Here is a 26813-nt window from a genome sequence, read left to right on the forward strand (position 1 = left end):
AAGTGGGTGACAGCTGATGAGGAAGAAAAGGGGGAGACATGAGTATGGGAGAGGACACAGTAAGACGTCCAGCGCATCTTACCTCATGAACCACCGTAATATGGAAGTTTCTCCAGCAGGATAAGTCCTGCAGATGTGAAAGCTGTTTAGATTCTTCCAAGATGTGTGGAAGAGCATTGGAAGCATCATGAAGCCTTTGAACCCTGGAGAAATAAGATCAGGGCCAGGACGTATAAAGTTGAAAAAAAGCAAGGTACTGTATTGCATCAAAGCAGAAGGAAGTACAAAATTGTGTTGGAGTGCTTTACAGTGTAATATAACCTTTTGCAGAAGAAAAAGGATTTGTATCAGGATCTCTACTGAAATTATGTTCAGAGGAAATACAGATACTGCTGTCATGTTTGTGTGCTTTTAAAAGTACGTAGGTCTGTTCTCCTTCTAGATTCTCTCTCATCTTTCTCTTAGCACGGATGCTTACTCTGACCTCTTTCATCCACTGAATGGCACTTTCTTTCTGGACCCATTCCCCTGCTTTGAGGCACCCTCATGCTTTATCCTGGCAAGTCTGAGTAACTTTCCCTTACTTGCAAATAATGCAACTCTTTAGTTTGGATAGGAACAAATAATTGTGTTCTATGCTTGCAGAGAACTTTGGCTAGAATGTAGTTTATGAACCGACTTTTCAGTTGCCAATAATTCAAGCAATGCATTTTGCTTGCTAAAAACAATAAGTTCAGCCCTATCTTCTGCAGGGACAACGCCTGTACCCATTCAAACGGTTCTGGTAAAAACTTTACTTTTCTTAAAAAGTGTATTGCAATATACCTGAGGGAGAATATCACAATCTTACAAAATTTGACCACATAGCATGGTAAAGTGAAGGATGATTAGTCATAGGGTTTCAGTCTCTATCCAAATGTGATTAAAAAAAAATCACAATGCAGCAATCCTTTTTTACCACCAGTGTAGCTGAGGCCAGCAGTCCTTTGCTGGGCACTTCATTCACCTCTTTAGCTGCACAGGTAAAAGCATCAGTGCTGTTGTCACTAATTGATCCCAGTTGAGAGAATAAGAATCAAGATGCCATGGAAGCGAAACACATTCTTTCACTCCAGCAAGTGAATCAATGTGTTGTGAAACGTATATAATGTAGACGTTATATATAGAGGACTTGTTTTAGCTGAATTGCTTGCACTTTCGCCCTACTCCAAATCTTCTGCCTCAAAACCAAGCTAAATAATACTGTAACCCTTTTGAGGTCTGTTAGTTTGAAACTAGAATGCTACTGAGGCTAGGCTTAGCCCTACAGAAGGGAGAGTAGCAGCTCAAGTTATGATTCAAGTGTGTAAATCCAGTCTTTTTAGCTCAGATGTTGTTTTGCAATGGGATCAGATCAAATTTGAGCCAACTGGTTCAGCAAAGAAGAGTCCTTACTTCCTACGTGTACTTTTCCAAAACATGTTATCAACTCAGAAATTCAGGCTTAAACAGCAGCAGCCTGTCCATTCCTCTTATTTTTCTGAACGGAAGGTTTTTTTCCAAAGCAAGCAAAAGTCTTAGAAAAATATGAATATTACCAACTTAGAAATAAACATCCTTCTTTGAGTTTTCCAGTATATCCCATTAGTTCATTTTGACAGCATGCCTATAAAAATATATGCTCTATTTCTTCTGGAACATACTGTTCAAAAACTAGGTGAAGCCTGGAAGAAATAGTGTTTAACAAAGTTATTGCTGGTTTAAAGAAAAAAAAAAATCCCTCTGAGCAGGCAAATTTTGTTTTGTTCCTAGGGAATGCACTCCAAATTAATAATCACTTAAAAATGATAACTCTTTTATGTTGGCCATAGCTGCTCTTTTCCTCTCCTTCAAATCTGACTATTTTAGAATGTCTTTTGGGGACTACTTCTGTTCCTTTCCCATTGCTCATAGGGATATCTCCCTCATGTTCCAATTGGAGCAAAGTAAATCTTCTCTAGGTCTACATGTTCATTGTCCTAAATCTTAGTGGAAGCTTTGAATAACTTTATAATTTATAATTTTTAATTATTTAATTAAACTGTTCTGTGTTGTTACAGGATATATGCATAGCAAGTCAAAGTATTGTTACACATTTTCAGCCTCTTTTCTCCTCTTTATCTTTACTTTCTCTCATTCAATCCAAACAGTCGTCTTGCTGTATACAGAGATTTCTGTGTGACCATATCACCAGCCGTCCAGAAAATACTCTTTTCTCCTGTGACAATAGACCTGGTCAGGGAAGAGACCAGAGTGCATTCATATATATTGCATGAATGACAGCCAAATGCTATACCCAGGAGTACTCAGAGATTTATACGTGGTAGTTCATTCTTGACAAGATCTACACATTCCCAAATCTTAGCTCTGACAGTCGGCCCCCTCAAGTTTTGTTTCGTTAAAGTTATGATTTTAGTTTAGCTGTATGCCTTATTGAGAGTATCATTAAGCATGCTTCCACCAGTGTCGGACCTTCTGACTTATCTACAGGTGCATTACTGTGATTCGCTCACCATTAGACCAGTTTCCAGGTCCCAGCCCAGGTTATCTAACTGGAGCCAATATATTTCCACAGTAGACTTTTCCTTTGGGCACCTTTAACAGTAACTGAGATTAAGGTGACTCAGAAACCACCCAGTATTTAGTCTTTCATCCTCAGATATAAAATATATGGAAGCTGTGAATGAATTAGAATCCTTTGTGCATATTCCCGTACTAAAAAATAACCTACTTTATCTGTGGTGCAGCTGAAGCTATGCTATTCTCTATCTAAATTGGGATAAACAGCTTGCGTCGTTTGCCATATTCTTTCACTCCGTCTGTCAGCTTTTGTCATTGACATGCTGCTCTTACAGCTTATCTCTTCAGGCTTCTTCCTGGATCAGGCTGATCTTCGATCTGTCTTTTAATCTCTTTTCAGGTGCAAAACAATAGCTCTGATGCCAGGTTTGGAACTGAGAAACCCTTTCACAACTATAAAACTGGTTCTTGTGTTTGAAGAGATGATTCTTACATATTTCCTTTCTGACCAGGTTCTATAATGGTCTATTTTTATGTAGCCGCCTTTAATTATCCATCTGTTCATGCTGGCAGCAAAACAAAATTGAACAGGAAAGCAGGCTGACATAATACAATGCAGACATCATACCAGTCGATTTTTACGTCTTGCAGAAGCATTGGTCCTTATGGTCCTAGTTAGTGAGACTACATATTGTGCTCTACTTGCATGTGATACAGTCATGTTCCATAAATTTCAGGACTTAGATATCTGAGACTAGATCCATATGTCTAAATACCAGATCTAAATACTGTATTATTATTGGACAAATGGCCTTTATTCCTCCATTTATCTTCTTGGCTGTTTTGCAGAAAGTGTTCCTGCCGATAGATCAGAGCCAAGTCTTCTGTAAGTTGGGCAGCCCATGCTGATTTGCACCAACTGTCCATACAAACCTGGACCCTGTCAAGAAGACTTTCCAAAGCATACAATTGCAATAAAATGTATCGGTTTCTTTAGCATCCAGGTATCATCTTTCAGCCAGTCAATTGCAGTCCTTGTAGTGCCATGCAAAGGTCCGTGGTTAAGCATCGAAGCAGCTCTTCTCGAAAACCTTCAAGTCACTTCTGAGCCTTTCTCATCACATCAGCATATTTTTAGGACTTTGTAATCCAAGTCTACATCTTTATCCAAGATTTAGTATGATTCTTGTGCCTTTCCTCTAGTTTCTGTTCTCCTCCCTGCCCATGACAGGAAAAGTTGGCTTGTGCCCGAATTCAGTAACAGTAACAATGTGCTTAGAGCAAGTATCTAAAACTTTTCATCTATATCTCAGCCTCTATTAGTTACTGATTCTGAGGGCTACACCTGGCTACCACAGCTGCTGTTTTATTTTTCATTTCAGGTTTTTTTTCCTACTTTGCACCGTTCACCCATGAATTCTTATCCAAATGCATAATGTTCCCTATCTTATCTCTAGGAGAGCCTTTACTTAAATTAGATAACGGGGCTCTGCTTTGTTTTGTAAAAGCAAGCCTCAGTTATACTCTTCTGGGCCTGGTTTATCTTTTTTTTTTTTTTTTTAGGAAATTATCCAGTGTGATTCTTCCTAGGTGTAGTACTTAGTACTTTTGAATGAACCTATCAAGAATGACTTAAATCAATAACTGCATTAAGTCTTAAAGTAAAGTTGAAGCCAAGAGTAGTTTAACAAAAAGCCTTCATCCTTGCACAGGAGTTTTAATTGGCTATCTTGTTGATCTTTGCAGTTCAGTGCCTCAGAAGGGCCTCAGCATTTTTCTTTATGGACTAGAATTTCCATTAATTTTAGGGGGTTTTCTTTCTTTTTTTCTTTTTTTTTTTTCGGCTGCAAGAATTCAGACAAAAACCTTAAAATCTTAATGGTCCCAACAAAAGTAGAAAAGGAAAATGGAGAAAGAGAAAGAATGCCAAAGTTTTTTATTCATTATATACAAATATATATAAAATATAGTGTCTATACTTTGTATGTTCTTATATGTAAGTTTATATAGAGAGAGATATATATAAAAGTGCAGCAGGCTTATAGCATTGCAGTATAATTTCAGGATTATAGTGGACCCTGAAGCCATAATTCATTGCCGTTGCTACTGCATTTAACCAAGATTATAAAAAATGTGAGTATTGTGTAGGGGAAGAAATTCCAGGCAAAAGAGAAAGCACAGCTGAGAAAATGCTTTTGCTGCAGATTTTTACCTTTGTTCAGAGTTGCTTTCTGCTATGTTTTTGGTTGCATCTTTGCCAGTGCATTGGTGTTATTACAAAAGCATGCTTCTATGGTAACACAGAAGGTAGTCTAAGTTTGGGGTTTAAAGAAGGAACCATTATCCTATATGAAGAACAGGAGGGGAAAAAAAAAAGACAGTTCTTAAAAAGCAAGTATTACTGAGACCCACTTTCCTGATTCGTAGATGTTACTGGTATTTCAAGGTGATTGTTGGTGGTGTTTTTCTTTCTGCAGTTCCGTATGACTTTCAGTATTCCATCTTTGCATGGTTTATGAAAACAAAGTATGAATATCAAACTAGCACAGCTCTCACAGAACAACACTATTTCTGCAGTATTCATCATGAGCTCATTCTTTGGAGTTCCAATGCTTTTCTGTAATTTGAACGTTGTCCTGAAGAGAATCATAATGCTGTAAAACAGGCGGCATATAAATATTGTTACGCTTATAGGTAACACAGCCAGGTAAGTACGAATATGCAGTTGTAAGGCAGGAGCTTCAGCAGGTGCTTGTTTAGCAAAGAGCATGGTAAAACAGAATATCTGAAGAAATGATGGGATTCCAAATCCAAAGGTGAATTTAATGATCTCATATTCAGGCCATGCAAATAAAGGATCTAACTGGCAATAGGTTTCCAAGTGATAGTTATCTGTGCCGAGCAGCACTGCTTCAGTTAGCGACAAACAGAAGGCATACGTAAGTACAAATCCAACACACAATATGGGACTTTGGGTTGCTTTGCTCAAAGCAGTCCTTAGTGGAAATCTCTTGAGTAAGATTATGAGAAGCATCAAAATCAAAAGATACTGAGAATTGAAATAACTTAAGTTGAAAAAAAATGATAGAATGTTACATGTGAAGTGAGTTGCTTTTAAATAGTCAGGTCTAGGAATGACAGTGAATGAAAAAAAGATCATTATAATATTGCTGATAGTGAAGTGTAGAAGAAGTAAGTCTAAGTTTTCTATGGCTTTGAACTTCAAGTAATTCTTTATGAAAATGATCAAAATACATATGCCAGCTATTAATCCTGTTGGCACAAAAAAAGCGATGTAACAGTGCATAAGTCTTGATATGATGTTCTGAGATGCTATGAATGCTTCAATTTCTTCTGGGGGGATGAAAGCCAAATTCTTGCTCGGGTAGCTGATCCATGTCATGTTGTGAGAAATCATCCTTTCTTCTGCGTAGCGTTTATTTCCTGTTTTATGAAGTTTGAAACTGAAACCTAAAAGGAAAATAAAACAAGTTTTAAAGTACGTTGTGTATTGTCTCTACTTTGTATAAGCGACAGCATGTGGAGTCAGGAGTATGAACTATTTCTTCAGTATATATGTAGCGTTTTTTCTGTTAACTTGAAATTAACATAAAAATTTAACATTTAACTTACATAAGTTAATATTTGTAGCCAGGTAAATATGGATTTTTTTTTTTTTTTAAATCTGGTTCCTGCTCTCACTATTTTCCTCTCTGTTTTCATCACGTCAGGAAGATATGTGTTTATTTCAACTGAGTTTTTTTGGCAACAGTCAGGGTCCAGTGCACTTGTGTTTCCTGTCCTGTAAACTGGAAATTCAGCCTTAATGAGGGTGAGGAAGAATGTTGGATCTGTGATTAGGTGGAGCCACTTTTCCTCACCATCTTGCCAAAAAAGGGTAAAAGGCAGCTTACAAGGCAACTCTGGTGTGTGGGTTGCAGTTACAGCTACAAAATAGCTTTACTCTGCTCTGGCAAGTGTGGAAATTTTGTATAATATGAACCCAGCTGACAGTATCAGGGCTCATGTTGCATATTGAGGAAAATGCAAAGATAATCACAATATGAGGCAAGAACCACATTCCTTCCTTTGTTTTAGTTTTGCTTCCTTTCTGTTTTGAAAAAAAGCTTTTCATAACTGCAGTCTGTGCTGAGAAGACCATGGAAAATTAGTATGAATATTTAAGAATTACTATGAACAAACTGTGCTTCCATACGAGAACATTTTTATACATTAATAATACTATCATTTTAGATGTAGCTGTTGTATAAAGCTGCAAAATACAGTGATTTTCTGTGTGCTCAAATTTGAGAAAATATTTACCTGTGCCTTATAGGCCTATTGATAAAGCTATATAAAAAGCTACGTAAAATATACAGGAACAGTTTTTATAGCTGAGTTATAAATTCCTGAAAATGTAGACTCTTAAGAGTAATACAGATAGGCTGTTAGCTGAAATGACTATGATATGTTGTCATAATATTTCTACCGTGAAAATGTTGGGAGGACCTTTGTTTAAACCAAAAAGCTTTGTAGGAGAACATATATGTTACTCAAGAAAAACTGAGTGTGATAGATATGCTTTTAGGAGGTCTGTAAAATTTATATATCCGTAATTACCTCACTTTCAAAAGAATATTTCTGAATACCTTGTACTGGCTGATTTGGAAAAATGCAGACTTTTTTCATTTTGACCTTTTTTTTTGTTTGTTTTGAAGGATGAATATTTTTAAACATTGGACAGTGAACTGACTATTTCCTAATGAGTCTTGAATGTCTGATTAAGCATGGTCCGTAGTACTGAAGAAATTGTACATACGTATAGTTTTTACAATGTAGCATGTTGTTTTCTGGAAAAAAAAGCCTTATATATTCACAAGGATCTCAATTTTGTGTTATATCAGAGTTGAGTTTCTTTACTTTATTCAGTTATATGCAAAACTGATCTGTTTAAGCAATGTACATAGAGGGTGAATCAGGCAAACATAGGACAGGGAAGTCCTCCTTAGTAGAAGTTTCTATGCAGTCAACAACAATATACTTACAGTTATACATAATGCATTTTCCCATAAAGGAATTCTAGTGGTGTTAACTCTTAAAGTGAAAGTAATTTTAAATTGGTAAAAGTTTGTGAAGACACATCAATGTTTTTAAGCAGTGTTCATTATAGATAAGTCAGCCTCTTAATTCTGTTTGACAGTTCATTTGTGGTTGTTACCTCTGACACAACTTCACATTTCTGATATTTCTAATCTCTCCCAAAAATTGGAATTCTAATACTAGCTTTAATTAGAAAAGTTGACTTATCGAAGTGACTTTGATTAAATGTATATATAATCTTATATCATTATAATTTCATTTATATAAATCCATTGAGTTATGTTTTGATTCAGCAGTGGTCTTTGTCCCCTTAAAGACAGCATTTCTTCCTTTCTCTAAGATGGTTATTTCTGGAGAGGCTCCACTACAGGGAGGACTAATGCACACCAGGAAAACTTTTGTGCTACAGGTACGCTAGCAATAGGCAAAAGTTAGCTGGTCTGACTTGCTGTATTCTAAGCTTGGGTGCAGCGTACAGGAGAATGTCGAGAGGCAGAACTGGCAGAAGTGTCTGAGTGAATTAATAATTAAAAGTCAGTATAATATTGAAGCTTAAAAAATAGATTGTTAAATATAAACAATCGTGAGAAAAATGGAATGAAAATCTGTTCCAAGGTGAGAGGTGTTGGGAGGAAACATGGTTGACTTGTTAATTAAGGAAATAGATCTTAAATGCTTGCAGTAGAGCTTTTATTTCTGTTCAGCTGATTTTTAATATGTACCACTAAGAAGAGAATCATGTTTGTATTAAAGTGCTCAGTCTGAAAAGTGGGGGATATTAAGAAAGAAAGAAAGAAAAAATAGAAAGGAAAAAAAACCTTTTAGTGAATTGATTGGCCTTTTGTATTTTTTCATACTAATGACTTCTCCCTTGTAAATTGTAATTCCAAAGTATCTCTTCTGAAGCAAAGCTGATTAGTCTGACTTCTAAATCATCTTCCATGCTTAATTTTGGTGGCTGGTGAGAGAAGTTCAGACAGATTTGGATTGTGCCCCTGTACCTTTGGAAAACAAAAGTTAACTGCTGTGAGCAGTGAAACCAAATTCATAGGGTTAATTATTGTAGCTTCTGTTTGATAAGCTGTGAGATACTGAAGCGCTGGGAAAAAATCTAGAAAATTTCTCATGAGTCAAGCAGTTGCAGTGCTCCGTTTGCCTGTATGGCTGTTCTTTTATGCTGGTCAGCATAAAAGCGGTCGTCTGTGCTTTCAGTCAGCTGCAGCCATAGGGCTCGACAGGCTTGCTTCTTCTGGCTTCCTCCTGCCGCTTTGATTTCTCTTTATTTCCTGGAAATCCAAAGACCCTGAAATTCTAACTTTTACAATTAATCTTTCCTTAAGTATTCAGGAGTGAATGTGACTTCTCACATGAGCGAAGGAATTAGTGTAAGTCAAATTCTGACCTTCTATTAGAAGAGAAATTTGAGGCCTAGTCTGGTATTGTACTTTGTGATGGTAGGTAGAGAAAGAGGATGTGGAACCACGTGAACATTTGAAGAAGGCTTGCAGTTTTTATCGGAAGTTGTCACGCCGTACAATAGTTTCAGGAGGTTAAGAAAAACTCATATTTTGAGAAGCTCTTCCACTGCAGTCTCTAGTGTTATTTTCTTCTAGTCCTGTCAGGCCTTTCACAAACTGAACATTTGAAGTTAGTTTTGATTCTGTGAATGTTTCTGCTATCTTCTGAAATCCTTTCAGACCGTGGGCCAAGTAACCATACTCACTTTCTTTACACGGACTCTCAGAAGAGCTTAGCAACATTCTCCTTTTTTGATAGTATAAATGCAAAGGAAACAAATGACGTAACCTTAGTTTCAGATCCAGATTTCACAGGAAATAATATTGGCCTTATATGAAATTACTGAAAAAAGAAGATAACATTTTTAAAATTTTACTCTGGATCTGGCCTTGGTACTGATACTAGATCTTTCTTTGACCATAGCAAGCGGTTTATTCTTTTATTTAGCTACTCTTTGAGTGTTTAACATAAAGTAAGGAAGATTAGATTTTAAGTAGCAGATTCCAGTAATTGCAACTTACCGTGCTTAAAAAAAGTGCATCTTCATGATTCCACTTCCTGTACCCGCCTGTTTGCAGGTTATAGTTTAATGATGGAACTGCATCTTATTACTGAGAGGCTAGCAATGAATCTAGGCCTCATTTGCTACAAATGTCAAGATGAATGCCTAAAAATAGCTTAAACTAGGTTGCAGCTCTTGTCTATAGCTGCAGACCATTATTTAACATTGCTATTAAATAATAACAAAAATGTTATTAGCGTTGTTGTTATTCTCCATTTAGATGTTGTTATTCTAACATAAGTGTATCTCCTTTGATTTAGGTCATTTGGGGAGGGATTTAAACTAAACAAAAATAATCTATTTAAAGTAGAATTGAAATATTCAACTTGGGGAAATAGCAGCGCAAATATATGTGTATAATTATAATCAGTATAAATATTAATTTTGGCGTACGCTGAAACTAAAGCTATTTTGGGAATCTGGTGTTAGAGAACTCTTGAATATTATGGTAATGTGAACTTAGGATGAAGGAAGACATTTATAAGGCATTTATGATCATGTATCCTACAGTTTTAGAGCCTTTTGACTGTAAGGCAGTCATCTGTCTTGCAGGACTACCTTTAAAAATCTTAAGCCTTTACAAGCATCTCTGAAGTTTTAAGTTCATTCCTTGCACTAAACTAAATGTATGCTTATGCTAATGATGGGATAAAGCTCACAACTTCTGCTGTAGTAAGCTGAACATCTCTTCAAATTTTTGTAGACTTTTGGTTATACTAATGTAATTTGAAGTAAATAGATATGCTGATGTGGGAGCAGCTGAGCAATGGAGGGCACTTGATTTCCCACATCTTTTATTTCATTATGTCCATGCAGCAGAATACTTTTTTTTTTTTTTTCTCAAAATACTGTCAGGATTTCCATAATAGGATAATAAGGAGTTCGTTATCCTTTTTTCCTCTTGTTATGATTAAAATCTGGTATTCTCTGGTTCGTAAATGTACTGTAATGGCATACATTTTATTTCAAAATGCATGTAATGTTTTTCTGTGCTTGGTGGGGGCCCATGTCATTTATTTTTTGTGGAATCTGTCTTCTTAGAGTGTAAGCACCACAAGGTATTACTGAATTTTTCCTCACAACATAGGAGGTATACTGACTTCATTGCTTCTCTTTATTCATTGGTAGCTGAGACTGACATCAAAATAGCTTGTTGAAGCTCACATACATGGAAACTGTGGCAGAACCCGGACCTAATCCTGTTTCTCCTAAGATTAATATCCTGTATCTCAAATACAAGGGAACACTCAATATGCTATTTGCATTTTATTTTCTGTGTTGTCTTGCTCCTACAGCACGCGATCCCTGCTTTACCTCTGCTCCCCCTTGCTTTATTTTAATAGATCGTCATCCTCATGTTGTTGATCATTCTTTGATTTCACATTGCCTCACTTTCTGTTCTCTGGGTTTTGACTCTCTCTGGCACTGTGCTTCCCCACTATCATCCAATTTGCAGTTGAAGTGAACATATTTGATTTTTACTTCTGAAGCACAGCTAATACCTTATCCTTCAATTCCAACAGATGGAGCTGAGCAAATGAGCGTACGGTTTAGAAGGCAATTTAAAAATAGCAAGTTGTGAAAAGACTACTTTCAGTATTGAGAGTGCCTGGTCTGTAAGGTTTCATTGTTCTTATTTTTTTGCCCCTCTGATGGTTAACTCTGGTAGATGGAGGTCTTGGTTTCAAGGAAACTTTAGTTTATTTAAAGTCTACAAAGAAGCGTTCCTAAAACAGGGAATTTTTCCCTGGCAACCAAAACTCTTCCTGTATGAAAAGTTTGGCAGGGCAGTCTCCCTGTGTTTCGTCACCAGTCTTTAGAAGAAAAATATTTTTTCATTCAGTCATAAAGCAATATGCCTAGTATTCCTTGTGACACTCAGCCCTTCATGGATATGTGCAGTTTCAACCATTGAAAACAATGCAGATAATTGGGGGGAGTGGGGGTGTTAATAAAGTATGTGAATTTATCCTTTCTGCTTTTACTAGATCTGCCAAGTTAAAAGATGGAGCACGTTGCAGGGTATTAGAGATTGAAATGTAAAATACTGCACTCATTTTTCTTGTAATTTCACCATGACAAAATTCCTACATTTTGGAAAATATATGAGGTTGTAAAGGTTTAAGAAATCCTACCTTTAACTTCTGGGAAATGATCAATTTCTGAGAAGCTGAAAGCTTATACTTTTACTCCTGCAGAGTATAAATGAATTGGCAGTAACTGAACGTATTCTTCAAGTAACATTGCTGACGTGTTTCCTGTCCCATACAATTCTTGCAGTGTGGTTATGATTACCCAGCAATGTTTTTCCTTTAAAGGACTACTGCCCTTGGGCATGAGCTAGAGTCTTTTTCCAAGACCACTGCACAGTATTTTGCCATCTAACTATCATCACTTCAATGGGAGTTAATTACTTATAGAAAAAACAGCCTTTAGATTTACTCTACTTAAAGCTGAGCTTTATTACTAATTTCAGTTTTATGAGGATGTTTCCCAGACGTAGTATTTTATTTTGTGTAGTTCAAATGTTGTTAATGAAGGGAAAACTAAAAACTGTAAATTACAACCTTAGCATCACAGTTTTATCCTGTTAAAGATGAATAAAGCATTTCATATTCAAAGTAAGATAAAACACTTACCTCTTCAAGAAAATGCTCCACAGATACAATTAACTGAGGCTTTCACTGTGAATAGTCAGATGAAATATAATTGCCGGTTGGAGAAAACAGCCCCTTTTTATTTATGCAGAAAGCAGGATATATATTACAGTCACTTCTCTAGCTGCTGTACATCAAGATGAAAAATCCGGACGCTCACTGACTACAAAAACGTACAGTTGTGCAAAGGAAACAGGAACTCAAACCATACACGTCGCATGTTTAGCAAACCTATGGTTTCATCATGTGACTGTAAAGTTCAAATTATCCTTTGCAGTGAGATATTTCAGAACAGAAAAGTAGTGTTTGGCCCAGCTATTTCTAAGTATGTGAGGCCATCCAGTGGATTTTTCTTCCTGTTCATGAAGTAATCCTACGCATATAGACCAGCCTTTGCAGTTATGTTTTTTTTTTTTTTAAAGTGTGCTGTTTAGAAGTCATGAGAAGGAAAAACCAGTTGAATAAATATCAAACAAATGCCTTACTAACAAGACAAAAGCTTGACACTTATCTAGTGCATATCAAAAATGTTAAGATCTGTTCTTAAAAATAGGGTGCTTTCCCCTGATTCTGTGGGTCCTGGCTTTTGGAACGCTCCAAGTAATGTAAACCTGCAGTAGATTATTTTTCAAGATTTTCTGCAATGACCATGAAGTATTGAAAGGCAGGATTTTAAACCTGTAGTAAGTTTTGGGTCTGGCTCAGCATCAGTTGTCTTAGTGGCTATGTAGAATAGTGTTTTTAAAACCTCAGATATAAATGAGCAAGAAAGGATTGGTGTATAATTTTTCTAGTGCACACAGCCTTGTTGTTTAGAATGTGTTGGTTGCATCATCCTTTCTCATACCAGCATACCCGTGGAAAAGAACGTTTTTATTGTTGTAATCTCCTGAAAATCTACAGTAGCATCTGTAGGATGAGAAGATTTGTGGCCAGTGTTTGATCAGCTCGCTCTGTCTTCATAGTATCTTACCTGTTGTGCTTTAATATACATTATATAAAAACATGCTAAAATAGAGGCAAAACAGTTAAAAACAAAGAAATAACATGAAACAAGTGCATCCGAGTCTAGATTTCAAAAATGGAGTTGCAGGTTCCCTAGGGAAAACATTTCAGTACTAAGTTTACATTTCACCCAAAGGTTAGCACTACTATTCTAAATATGTTTCTGAAAGTCGAGTTGTGTATGGATGGCCCTGGGTTGCATTAAAGGCCCAGAGAGGCTTCAGCTTTTTGATGGTTTCCAATGAGCATACATACGTTTTATTCAAAATACCCTAATTCCCTAAATGACTTTGGTTTTGATCATCTTAGTGTAAGATTTTTTCCCTTTCGTTTACAGTAGTTCCTTAAAGTAGTGACTGAAAAACATGAAGGTGACTGTGTAGTATGCCTGTTTTGTGCATAGCATTTGTTTTTGGAGGTATACCCCAATCCTTGCTTCTTTTGTTGTCATAAATTTCACATAGTTAGTAAGGGTTAAGGAAAAAATATGCATTTTAATAGTATATAAGTTAGGCAAATAACTTTGATTTTCCATAAAAGATGCAAATTTGAAGTGTCGCCTTATTCTTCCTAGGACCTAGGGCTGGACAGAGATCACATTTAAGCTGCTTAAACATAGTCAAATGGTTGTTTAGGAAATTGTAGGAAAACTTCAGAAAGTATTTGGTCCTCAGCTGGAAGATACTATCTTGAATTTCAAGCTTCTAGAGCGGATCATGTGCATGCATGGGATAATGCTCAACAGCTATGGCACGAGTTGGTTGCTATCCTTTCCACGAACGTGGTCTACGTACTCACATGATCCGTCACATTGGCTCTGCTGGGTGGCGGCGGGGAGTAATTTGGGGTTATATTAAGTTTCATTATTCAATTGTATTAAGAGGGAAATAACATTTATCATACTTCATATTGAATTGGAAGATGATAGAGAGCCTGCAAAATAACACACTACAATTTCAGTGCTGTACATACATAACTCAGAGAATAACATAGAAAAGTATCCACGTTTTACAGATACAGAAACTTCGCTACTGAGAAGTTTATTCTCCCAAGTGGATAGAATACATTGAAGGCCATAGGAGAAAGAGCAGTGAGAAAATCAATGTTTCCCAGGCCCATATTTGTTCTGTTTAGACCATTCTGATTTCCACATTGATAGCTGAAATTCTGCCTTGTCTATGAAAATGGACAAAAGTTAATCAGAAATATCTTAACAGTTATATGGTGTACTTTTGACAGCAACTAATTGTCCTGTTATTTTCAAAGTTAATGCATTATTAAAAGAGAAGCAAGATATTGCTGTTTTGTAAGCAGCTGTGCCTTTTCTTAAACAATAAAACAGTTCAGCTTGATTTGCTTGAATGATCACAGAGTGCAAGTCATATGAAAACAGTGGCAAAACAAACTAGTGCTTAGTTGTATAAATGAAGAGCTAATTCAGTTTCTTATAAGAATGCAAAACATGGTGGTTAAATATGTGGGATGATGCTTAAATTTCGTATTATTTTCATTAGTGACTTAGTGAGTCATGATTAGTGATTAATATCTATTAGTATGCACACTGTCAATGGATAAGGTTAATATATGATAATACTATTCTGCATAGGGTGGAGGCAAGAAAGGCAGAAGATGTAGAAGTTAAATATTTGTGATATTCTGTGACATTATTTTAGGATTGCCTGATAACACAATTGCACTAGCCACCTATAGTGTGCTGCTGTTGGCAAAACTCGTTTATTTTTTAACCTATCTTATTCCTTCTGTGACAAAATATATATATTCAGTGCAAAGTGGCTGACATCGTTATAAAGAAAGCAGATGTGAGACACCTTTTTTCTTTTGGCAGAAAACTACTGTGTCTTTAATTGTCCTGTATTAGTGATGTGTTTAGTAGACTATAGATCCCTAACAGTAGGTATAATTTTCATGTGATGTCTCTTTCTCTCATAAACATACGTGGCAGATGAGAAGCTCGACTCTCTTCTGTAATAAATGCCGTTCAGGGCTACTAGCTCATGAGACACTGAAACCATTGATATTTCAGTCTATGTGTTCTCTGGCTTAAAGCAGATCTATGTAGTAAAGTATTACAGAGATGGCAATTCTGGCTAGCTCATCTTCCCTCTGAATCATTGTGATCTGTTGTTCAGCAAAGAGTCCCAGTACTCAGTTGAGCAATGCAGCTCTTGCTGCTTGCTTACAGCATCAAATAGCCACAGTCATCAAGGACTGAGAGACCAAAGGCTGCAGTAAGCTTGCGGTTAGTCTAAGGATTTGACTTGATAGCTCTAGATTAGTTAATGGTTATTGTTAGGGAGCTAACCCTACATGAGAAGTCGGAGGTCTCTTTTTAGACTGCCCTGTCTTCTCCTGCTCTTGAGTAGCATATCTTTTCTTGCCTCTTTGATGTAATGTTATTGTTAAGGTAACTGCGCCTGTGTAGTATGATAGGATTGGTTTGGAATACCCAATAGCTGTTATTGCCCGTTCCTCGATGTGCTGTGATGAAGGTGAAAAGCAGTCGCTGTGTGATTGGAATTTTGAATTGTGAAATAGTCCACAATTTTTTCATAAATAGTTTTCATGAACTGCCACGTATTTCCCATCTCAATTTTCCTCTAGTGAAATTAAGTAACAACAAATAACTTGAGTGGGATATTAGCCACAGAGCTTGGCTAGTTAAAGATGCTTTGATGGCCTATTCATGGGCTGAACTTACATATTGTAGACTTTTCTTGGTGGCATTTTAGCACCTCAGGGCCACTTGCTATTAATACAGTGACTGGAAAAAAATTTGCACCTTACTTTTGAGAAGAGAATGTATACTAAGGCTTCTGTTACATTAATGCACAGTTGAAAGTAACGCTGTAAAATTGTTCTTGTGAAAGGTTTTGCTTTTAATTTTATGTATATTTAGCCTTTTATTTCTTGGCAGCAAGCAAACTTATGTCCATGATTAAAAGAGCTTGGGACTGTACGTCTTTGACGTAAAAATACTGGGGAAGTACGTACACAGAAACAGAAATCACTATCTCTAAAAAATGGAGTGGAATTTTACTTACGGTTGTATTTTAGAACAAAAACCTTGTATGCCTTCTTTGTATTATAGTCCTTGCATGTTTGGTTTGGTTGTGGTGTGGGTTTATTTATTTAATGGAATTCAGATGCTTATGCTTTTGCCATAGTAACTGAGGCTTTTTGGGTCTTAGCAGTAGCATTTGGATATGTAGATGCTTTGATTACATGTGGTAGTTCATTGGAAACCTGATTCAACTCTTCTTTATTGGTAAATAGAAAAACTGAGGATAAGGTACATGGAGCTATGTGAACTTTTTAAGTTTGACAGTCTTTCTGGCTGTGCTTGGAACTTTAAAGATAGGTTTAGGAAAGCAGAAATTGGAGATGCTGATACATAAGCACTGCTATTAGTCACTACCTAAGCCTCAGAGCCTAAATCATTTCTTCCTTATGTTCTAGAACAGCCGTACTCTGTGCTCTCCAATTGCTGCCTTCCCATCTCAGAATTGCTTGCCCATGATTCACCGTCAGTAATTTCGTATTGATTTATTTGGGAATTGTTTGTAACGTAAGTTATTTTATAAACAGCATTTTATTATTACTATAAAAATGTAGTATTACTATAAAGTAATGTTTCTACCAATCACAAAATAAATCCCTCAGTATGGGTAGGTCATCTAGATCATAGATGACAGCTCAGCTATGACAGCTCAAAAAGTGCCTGTATTTCCAAATAATACTCTACCTTTAATAAAGAATGGGGGAAAAATCTCTACTTACAATGATTTTTATAAAGATCTGGGCTCTGCATAGCACTGCAGGTGTTAGAATGATAATTTAACTGTGCCTGGCTGACCTGAAAAATTTCAGAAACTTTTATATTAATTAAGTGTGAAATCTATTTGGTTGTGAACTAGTGAAACCATGACTTAATTAGAAAGAATAACAGTGTTCTGGAGCTGAATGGGAATGGCACTTCCTTTGATCTTTGAGCATCTTCTCACCCACTGTGACTAGTTCCAAATGGGTCATAGAAAAATGCAAGATGCGTACTTTTTTAAATAAATAATTCTCTCTTATGAATAATTAAACTTAATAGTCTGTTTAAATATCTGTTATATTCACACAGCCTTTTTTTTTTTTTGAGGTTTGTTTCTTGCAATAGATCTTTCTCTTGTCTACCTCATCCTCACAAGAGCAGTTTGTTGTAAAAGTTATGGTTAATTTTGTTTCTTCTTGCAGATATTGGTAGCAATACTCTTACTGCTTGCAGACAAGACCAGCTTGTATGTCTATGTGCTTAACCAGAACCTGGAATTGATTTTTTTTTCTAATGATTATCTTAAATCTGTTAATTAGTTTTGCTAATCTTACTGCTTTAGTAAATGTAAACTGCAAGAGCATTCAGCTAGTGACCACAAGATGGAGTTTCTAAAACATTTTCCATCAAGGCTTTGATATTGTTATAGTTCCAATACCAGACTTAATTTCAAGATTGTCTTTAAAAAGTTTTGAAGATGAGTTAAGGAACAAATACAGAAATTCTGCTAGCTTCAAGATAAGTTTAAACTAAAATTTGCAAGCCTAGTTGCTATAATTAGGCTTCTCAATTCATGTTATAATTGGTAAATAAAATTAGGCTAACATGTAAGTAGTGATCAATAGAAGAACCTCTTCTTGATGTGACTGGGATTTGTGATAAAAAAAACACTTTAATTTAGGAGGTTAATAATGAATTTGTGACGGCTAACTTTAGTTATCCAGAGTCTTAACATTTTGGCTGTATTTTCATAGGAAAATTATACTTACCGTAGGACCTTTTTGAATCCAAATTGTAGTATTCTTGCAAGAGGCCTGTAACTGGAAATCTGTATTCTCTTTCTTCTCCTAATAGTCCTCTCTCCAGGACTCTGAGTTGACAGTATTTATGCTGTTTCTTATTTATCTTTCAATATAATGTATCATCAAATATACTGCTAAGAATCTGATACTTCCCAAGTCTCTTTTTGGCATGATTTGTAATTATACCAGAACTCAGCCTGTTGTAGATTGTAGATAGATTTGAGTATGCTTGTGAATGTAATTAAAAGTGCTCGTTCTTTGTAAGGGAGGAATATGAGGAAATCACATGGACTGTAGGAAAAAAGCTTGGGGGAAAGCAAGTGGAATGACAAAATAGATAACACATTGTCCTTTCTCCTGATGGAAAAATAGTGTATGCAGAATATGGCAAAGTGTTCTGGTACATAACAGAAAGCTAAAGGAAGTAAAACAGAGGAAACACTTCACACTTCAAATTTGTTGCCATGGTAGTCTGCACAGCTGTTTTTGTACATTTAAATTGCTTTCACTTAGGAAAAATATTGTATGATATAGTCAGAAATACATGAGGTTTCACTTACTAAAAACCTGCAAAAATTAATCTCAGCACCTATGTTTCAGATTCATTGGTGTGTTGAGCACTTCACAGTTGCAGAAACTTAGGCAAAAGTCAATAGTTTTAAAAGTCTTCAGTTAACAGAAGAACTGAGACTAGAACTGAGACTTAGGAGCCAAACGCTGCTTTTATTTTCTGTTACTGATCCTGTGCAGCTGCAATAGAGCTAGTGAAAAGGAGGTCTCCAGCCTGACCACTCTACTGCTTTCATTTTTAATAAAAAATAAGAAACTTTGTCAATTATGTACTTACCCATAGCACAAGACCAGTTTAATTGAATCTCGGTTTAAAAACAAAAGCTACATTCCTTGAATTCTCTGGTATAGGTGTCATATTTTCTTGTCAACGTTGGTGCCTATTTTCCTGTTACATGATACAGTTAAATACGTATTCTCTGTGACTGCTCCAAAATATGGTTGTCTTCAGTGAAATCTTTATATCGATGGAAAAGGGCTGATTCTGATGCCATGTTGACCTGTTTTGTAGCAGTGCAAACCCATTGATTTGAGTGGCGGTACCTGATCAGTTGAGTTTACTTGCATTTATGTTCAAGTGCGTCCTTTGCAAAACTGTAGGCTAGTTAACTTGCTGCTTATTAATGAGCTGCATTTTCATTTCAGATACTCCAAGTCTATTTTGTATAAAAGGGATTTGACTTGTCCAGATGAAAAACACCGCCTTTTAAAGTATAATGGTTATATCATAGAATGTTCTAAGGAATGAAGCATCAGAAAATTATGCTCACTGTGATTGTTTAGAAATACTGGCTCTCCAATTTAGAGGAGTGAAAAATGGTCTTTAAACCATTGTATGGAAGTAAAGACTTCTTGTGAGATACTGGGCTTTAATAGAATGGCCTAATACTATAATTCCTATTTTCACAGTTCTTTCCATTTATTTTCACTGAGATGGAACGCTTGTCTCAGACTGTTTTGCAGTCTCAGACTGTTTTGCTCTTATGGAATGGATTCCTAAGATATTCAAGTTTGTTTGTTTTTAGTAATTCACCAATAACCATTTTAAATAATTACTTTACTTGCTGTCAGCATACACTTTACAGACAATTTAAAAGGAACTAATTAATGATTTTGAATGTGTAACCACAGAAGTATTTTCATATATGCAGTGTAAATTAATTGATTCATGGTGACTGATAATTTTGATCATATGCAGTGGCTACTGCAGTAAATATATTATCAGGGATGTTAAAACTCTTAGAGCTAAATTGTCTTTGCGGCGTCAAAGGTGTACATTGTTGCATCTACGTTGTTCAGGGAACCAAGAGAAGTTCTGCAGGGAGTTGATTTCTGTGTCTCATCTGTGGCAGCACAGAGATGATATGACAAGGACATGGGCAATGTATACATTCATCACTAACCTTGTATTTTTGTGGTGCTATATTAGTCCATCCTTTTAGTTGCCGGATTCTTTATGCTGAGAACAGTTGTAGTTTGACAGGGTGGAGGGATGGTAGTTTCATTTTGTTTTGGGAGGTTTCTTTTTACTGTTCTTCCCAGCCAACTTCACGCTGATGAATAATGAAGATTTGAATGATGTCAAAATTGTGATCTGGAAAAACTAATAATTCAGTATGCCTGATTTGACATTCAAGTCATGTAGTTTGTGATGGTTTAATTCAGTGACGCAACACTGGTTTAACCTTATCTACAGTTGGGTTTTTATCAAGAAGGCCAAAAAAGTCACTTACTGACCAGATAGACTTTAGCACTTAGGTATTTTATTAAGAATATCTTACGAGTCATTTCTTCCCTTGTGAAGCTTTGCAAAAGTCAGTTTCTATAGTTTTATGACATAATACAGAAGACTCTGACTCCTCATTTTAAGTAGAGACAGAAATTTTCTAGTGGTTGATTGCTTTCTTTCATTAACTGGACATTACCTCTTCAGAGACCACCTCAGTTTGGTTCTCAAACGGAAACTTGTGAAACGAGGATCTGTACTAGATCAGTCAACAAGAACCTGGCTGGAACTAGCTTTGTTAATAACGTAAGCAGAAGCAGAGATGAACATTTTTGTTAGTTTATTGATTTGACTTAATTGGCTCTTCAGCAAGAGGGCTATAAGCCGGAGATCAACTCAAATACTAAGTTTAATTTTGTGAGAAAATAACACTGTTAATAATGGCACTTAACTTGTGCTTACTTTCTAATATACAGTATATACATACAGTAACATACAGTACACTTTATTGTTCAGAGGTTTACATTTAGATGATACACTAAGAAATAATTTAATAAATTCTTTGCAGATTCTTTTTACATCAGTAGACTGATTTTTATCTTGCACATATATACAATATTTTATTCATATTTATTTAAATGCAAAATAGATAAGCCCATATTTACAAAGTCATCAGAAACCTTCAGGTATTGAAATGGAAAGGCCCCACTTTTGAGAACTTTGTATATTAAAGATCTGTCCATAAAAGTTCCCCTGTATTTACGATACCATGTATTTCCTGAAGTATTTTAGTGCACTTGCTCATCTACCCTTTTTTTGTATAAATATTGCAAAGTTGTTTTTTGGAATGTTGCTTTTTAAGAGACGCCAAGTTGAGGGTATTGCAAGTGTTCAGAATTTCCGTAAGAGAACAGCAGTCAGTCAGTCCCATGGCACAGTTTCTTTGAGGCAACTGATATATCAACTTAACTCTTTAAAATATTTATTGAGTCCATATTAATTTCTTTCATTAAATTATAAAAGTTGTTTGTCTACATGATTGCCATCACATTTAATATATTATCAAGGATATATGCAAAATACTTAACTTTTGTGAAATACAAAGGACATGAATAAAACTTGAAATTGAAAGAGTAAATTATATAAAACTTGTTCTTTCTCCATCTTTTAAAATGCAGTTTCCACTTTACTAAACAAATTCATTTATAATTTCAAATCATTGTGATAAAATTTGAGCTGTCATAAAAGAGTCAGCCTAGTGAAGTAAATATGAGTGGTGAACGTTATCAGGGATAAAGTAAAAATAAACAAAGAGCAAAATTAAACAAAAAAATATCAAATAGAACTGCACATTCAGATAGAAACACAAGAAAAAATCTGAAGAGAAATAATAAAAGGGCAGTAGTCTGAAGCAGCGAACTTAACATGGAGAGAAAGGAACAGAAATAAATATGACATTCAGTCCTGTTAGACACAATAAGTAAGATGTGTTGGGAGAAGGAGGAAATAGAAGAAAGCAACACAGAAGTTAAAATTGCACTTAATGCTGTCTGTCAGCCACACAGCCCTGGCAGTGTCCCAGTTTTGGAAGCCTGCATTCACACCAGATAAGCCAGTCCCTCCCTGCTAGAATTTGTTTCCCAGCATAACAGGACAGAATTTCTTTAACAGCTTCTACACGAGAAATTTAATGTAGTGCTTTAGGAAACCAAATTTTTCTCTGGTAGGAAGAAGAGGAGCCTATTTGCTAGACAGTTGTAGGGAAAGATTTCTTACTTCTGCACTTCTTTGTGGAAAGTGAGCATGAATGCTTAAAAATTAGAGTTTAGCTTGCAGTTCGTAGAAAAATGCTAATCTGGGGTGGGGAGGAAGAAAAGAAAAAAACAATCGTTTACCAAAAACCAAAAAAGCCAGCATCATGTCAGCTTAGAGGCACCGTAGACCATAGCGTGAATCAGACACAATGCTAAAGGCATCCTGCCTTGACATGGTTTTAATCAACAGGCTAAAACTATGAAGTAAATTGATATAATTGTGCTGGATAGTTTTCATGCAGAAAAACCACCAAAGAAATAAATTATTTAATGTTATAGGTTTTTAAGAGTTAAAAAAAAAAGTTTCTATCATATATGAGATGCTATTACAAATCAAGATCAAAAAGTATAATGGAAAGTCTTCCATGAGGATTTTGGTGACTTAGAGATGTTTGTATATGAAGAAGATAAGCAAAGATGGCTGTGGGTAGAAATGACTAGAATAATGCTAAAGAAAAAGGGCAAGATTTGAGAAAGCTGTGACCTCACTAGCTTCCCACTTAAAGTTTATGCATGTCTCTATGCTGATAAGTTAGGACAAATTATCAGATAACACTGTGGTATGAGCAATGAAAAAGGTTTAATTCTGTTTTACTCCTTGTTTTATCTATACCAGAAGCTTGAAAAGCCACACTTGTTGATGAAGTCATGTGGAGTTTAAGAGTTGTGACAGATGAATCAATGAAACAACTAAGCCATATTAAAGCCAGGCTAGTGCCAAAGCTGTCATGCTGCCTGAAACTAATGGGAGAATATGGGTTTAACTTCTGCTCCCTCTGCCATTAATAATACAAAAACAGTTACAGCTAATTCTTTGGGTTAACATTTCCTAATTTTTGATTGTGGGTTAACTAGCTTTCCACTGCTAATTTACCTGCGGCATGTTTATGTTTCTCATATATTTCAAATACTCTCCAAACTGTAAAATTTGGCCATCTGTACTGGGTTTCTTTATCACCTCTGTGCAATATAAAAATTGTACTTCTGCTGTGCATTCAAGAATCACATTGGGAGGTTCCACTCCATTTCTAAGAGGTCAGTAAAAAGCTGATGCTGACTGGAACTCATACATACTGCTCCCATTTTAAAATCTAGTACGTATTGAAGGATTTTGTATGGTTTCCAAACCTCCAGTGATGCCCTAGATTAAAGAGAAGTTTATTTATTTGTTGCAAACATATCCCTTGAAAATACAAAATGTTAATCATAAACATATTTATTTTTAAGATAATTACTCTTGTTACATGAACATATGTGGACCATAACACTTAGCCAGACATTCTTTACTAGTTAAATTTTAACTTTGTAAACCACTATGTCCTTCATTTTAATGTGCAGAGAAAACATCTCTCAGTTCCCTTAGAATTCATTAATAAATATTTCTGAATTGTTGAAATGTTTTAGGATGCAAACAAAGCACTAGAAAAAAATTGTTAATTGTTAGATCTAGAAAAAATTGATTTACTATAGGTGTTAAATCTTAGGTTAGTTTGTGTGAGAATATAATTTCTGAAAATGGTAAATTAGGAGTTTTTAGAGGGGATTCAGTGACGGCGAAAGAAATTAAATAATGTAATTTATAATTAACGTATTACTATTTAGACTTACATAACTGAGTAATATGATCTTTACTAAAGATCACCTAGATCATCTTCATTGAAAAATGCTATTTACTTCATCAAAGATAGCACTGTTATTTCTTTGTACAGAAAATAAGATAATTCCTTTTTCTATACAAGATACAAAGTGCTGTGTCTTCAGTCAAGACTTCAATTAACTGCTTAGTTATTTCTTCAGGCAATTGGAACTACGAAGACAGAACTTATGCTGTGTAACCAGTTCAGTGCACTGAATACATCAGATGTCACAGGTATTACAGCACATAGGCCAGAGCCTTACAAGATTTCTGCAAATACTTAACTATTTGGAAATTAAGACTGTGTCTCATTTAACTGTAACGGAAGGCTCCTTCTAGCTCCCTGGTTGGGACCCTCACATAAATGATTTTGAGTACCAACACAGCAATATCACAGCCTGAGTACTGGTATTCTAAGGACTGTAGTAACTGAGCACCAGAGATTTTTTCATACCTACGTCCTAACTTGCTGTACTACTGTGCGTTCATGGGAACACCCTTTATTGCCACAGTGTATTTTTTTAAGCAGGCGTCGTAATTTGTTGGGAAAGTTTTTGTTAATGTATCTGTAGAGCAGAGGCATTACAAAGCTGCTTGAGAAAGCCAAAAATTTTGATAAAATCTTGGTAAAATGTAATATTCGACTGTAATTCTCATCCACTAGTCTTCCTTGTGCGTTAGTAAATGTGCTCACCAAAAGAGTTACGTAGTAGGGTGTCCATAACGTGAACTGTGTACAGACTGTGGCAATCAAAAGCCTGTGCACTGATGGATCTAGTCGTCCAGTGTCTTGATCCAGTGGTGTAGCCTCTTTGCGTATCCGTAAAATTAATACAAGTGCATACAGTACAGCAATAGCTGGTACAACATACCCGATAAAGACCATAATGGCATCTGCTGCCTCTTTGTTCTGCATCTTGGAACATTCAATTATTTTAGTGGATACATGATTGCAGACGTAGAATAGAAGCGATGAGAAACTCGTTAGCATAGCTCCGCCCCATATGAAACCACAAACATGTTTCGTGTTGTACACACTTGACATATAAGTTCTAGGTAGAGCACGTTCAATGTAGTAGTCCAGACTGAGCAATGTAGTAGAGTACATGGTAACTAAAGATGAAACGTTGAATAAAATAAGTAACGTAATATAAACTTCATTGTTAGAATTCCAGATGGCCCATTTTGTATTGGCAAGACCTAGAAGGTACATGGGTGCCAGAGCGTTGATGATGAGACCAGCAATGGCAATATTGACAAAGTAAACATCTGGCATAGTCATAGTTGTTTTGTTATAGAGGTTAACTAGGACCAGCAAGCCATTGTAACAAAGGCCGATTGGAAAACATATAATGAGGTAGAGAAGGGAAAAGATGGAAAGCACAAGATGGAAGTCATGGCAGAGATGCTGGTCCTCACTGTTCTCGGTACTATTTAATGTTTCACAGCTCCACATAGTGATTTTAGCTTTTGTATCTTCTCTGCTGCTTACCAGCTTTTCTGTAGAGAGAAATAGTGAGAGTATTGTTCAAATATTACATTCTAAATGAAATGCAATGTGGTATGAAGAAAACGTGAAGATTATACAGTTCACGTGGCTGATCAAGGTAACGTCAATGACTAAAATGCCTTTTGATCTTGTTCGTCTAGAAGAAAGTCATCTGTGGCTCAAAATTTCATGAGATTAGTAAATGTACTGAAATTTTAATTTTTAAAGTGAAATTAGCAAATGATTCATTACAGGACACTCAACAGTTAATCATAGACTATACATCTCTATATATTACATCAATATTGTAAGTTTAGTACAAGGTTTTTAAATTACTAAACAGTATCTTTAATGCGTCTAATAATTGTGTAACACAGTAATGGCTGAAGAACTGAAGGATGTAAGATGAGCCACATATCTCAGCAATAAACTGAAGAATAGAGTTCTCTGCCGTGTTCTGTGGTAAAGGAAATATAAATAAGAAACTATCTCTTCAGGTGCAAACTCAGGAGGCACGACTAAGGAGGTATGGTGGGAGTGGAAATTGGGGAATGTAGTGAATTTTTTATGGGTCTAGCCGTACTCCGACTTCAAACCTATAACCATTTAGCTCTGAAAAAACAATGGACCTCTGTAGTCCAGGGAACCTAATATCAGGGCAGCCTGACTTCCCAAAAAGGCAAGAATTATCTTTTCACTCTCAAAAGAGCCTGACTTCTTTTAAAAATATGCTAATTTCAGTAGATGTTGTCCAGAGGTCTTTATCAGTAAAGAGATAACGTTCTAAATAAAATCAGTAAACTTCTCCAAACAATCATGAAAAGTGTCTTTCCAAAATGCTCAAGTAAGTAATCTCTCAAGTACAACTGCAAACATTCACAGCCTTAAAATCATCGTTATTATTCTTGCCAGGCTGTCTCTCGGACAGTGTAGCATTTACGTGGCAGGTGATTTCCCATGTCAAGTGTATTCTGGTAATGTCAGATACTTAGCATCATTTGGTGTTCTTTCCTTTTAGTATGTATAGAGAATAGAAATACACATACAATTCTTTCCAAAAAAGAGAGAGGACAAGATGTAATCAAATCCATGATAAAGATTTTGCAATTAAAATGAATGCTACTAGAAAATATGCTATACTTAATGAACCGTACAGTGTGGGCTTTCTAAGCATAAAAAGATATATGGCTGTATCTTTCTGGTGCTAGTCCTTTGATACTTCAGCTATAGTACAGATTTTGTTCCAGAATCTGTTAAATTCCACTTTTACTTCCCATTGTAGTTGTTTTTGCACTTTTTTTTCCTAAATAGTTATATTAGTTAGTTTGTGCCAGGAGT

General features: G+C 35.8%; 2 protein-coding genes and 1 long non-coding RNA gene across 14 annotated transcripts in view; 1 reads left to right on the forward strand and 2 right to left on the reverse strand.

Moving 5' to 3' along the window:
- The window catches only part of C15H7orf50 (chromosome 15 C7orf50 homolog), a 134249-nt gene that overhangs the window by 21838 nt on the left and 85598 nt on the right, over positions 1–26813 (forward strand). The window lies entirely within an intron of this gene.
- On the reverse strand, positions 4458–12555 carry LOC138061074 (uncharacterized). The gene is made up of 2 exons (XR_011134694.1): positions 12358–12555; positions 4458–6009 (listed from the first exon to the last, which is right to left on the reverse strand). It is a non-coding gene; the product is annotated as an uncharacterized lncRNA (long non-coding RNA).
- The window catches only part of GPR146 (G protein-coupled receptor 146), a 56892-nt gene continuing 50938 nt past the window's right edge, over positions 20860–26813 (reverse strand). For all 3 annotated transcript variants that reach the window (XM_009690095.2, XM_009690094.2, XM_009690096.2), the window contains one exon: positions 20860–25486. In XM_009690095.2, the coding sequence (XP_009688390.1) occupies positions 24441–25442 (1002 nt within the window). In that variant the 5' untranslated portion in view covers positions 25443–25486 and the 3' untranslated portion in view covers positions 20860–24440. The remainder of the gene's footprint in view (positions 25487–26813) is intronic.

Source organism: Struthio camelus, chromosome 15 (genome assembly GCF_040807025.1).
Source record: "Struthio camelus isolate bStrCam1 chromosome 15, bStrCam1.hap1, whole genome shotgun sequence".
Lineage (NCBI taxonomy): Eukaryota > Metazoa > Chordata > Aves > Struthioniformes > Struthionidae > Struthio > Struthio camelus.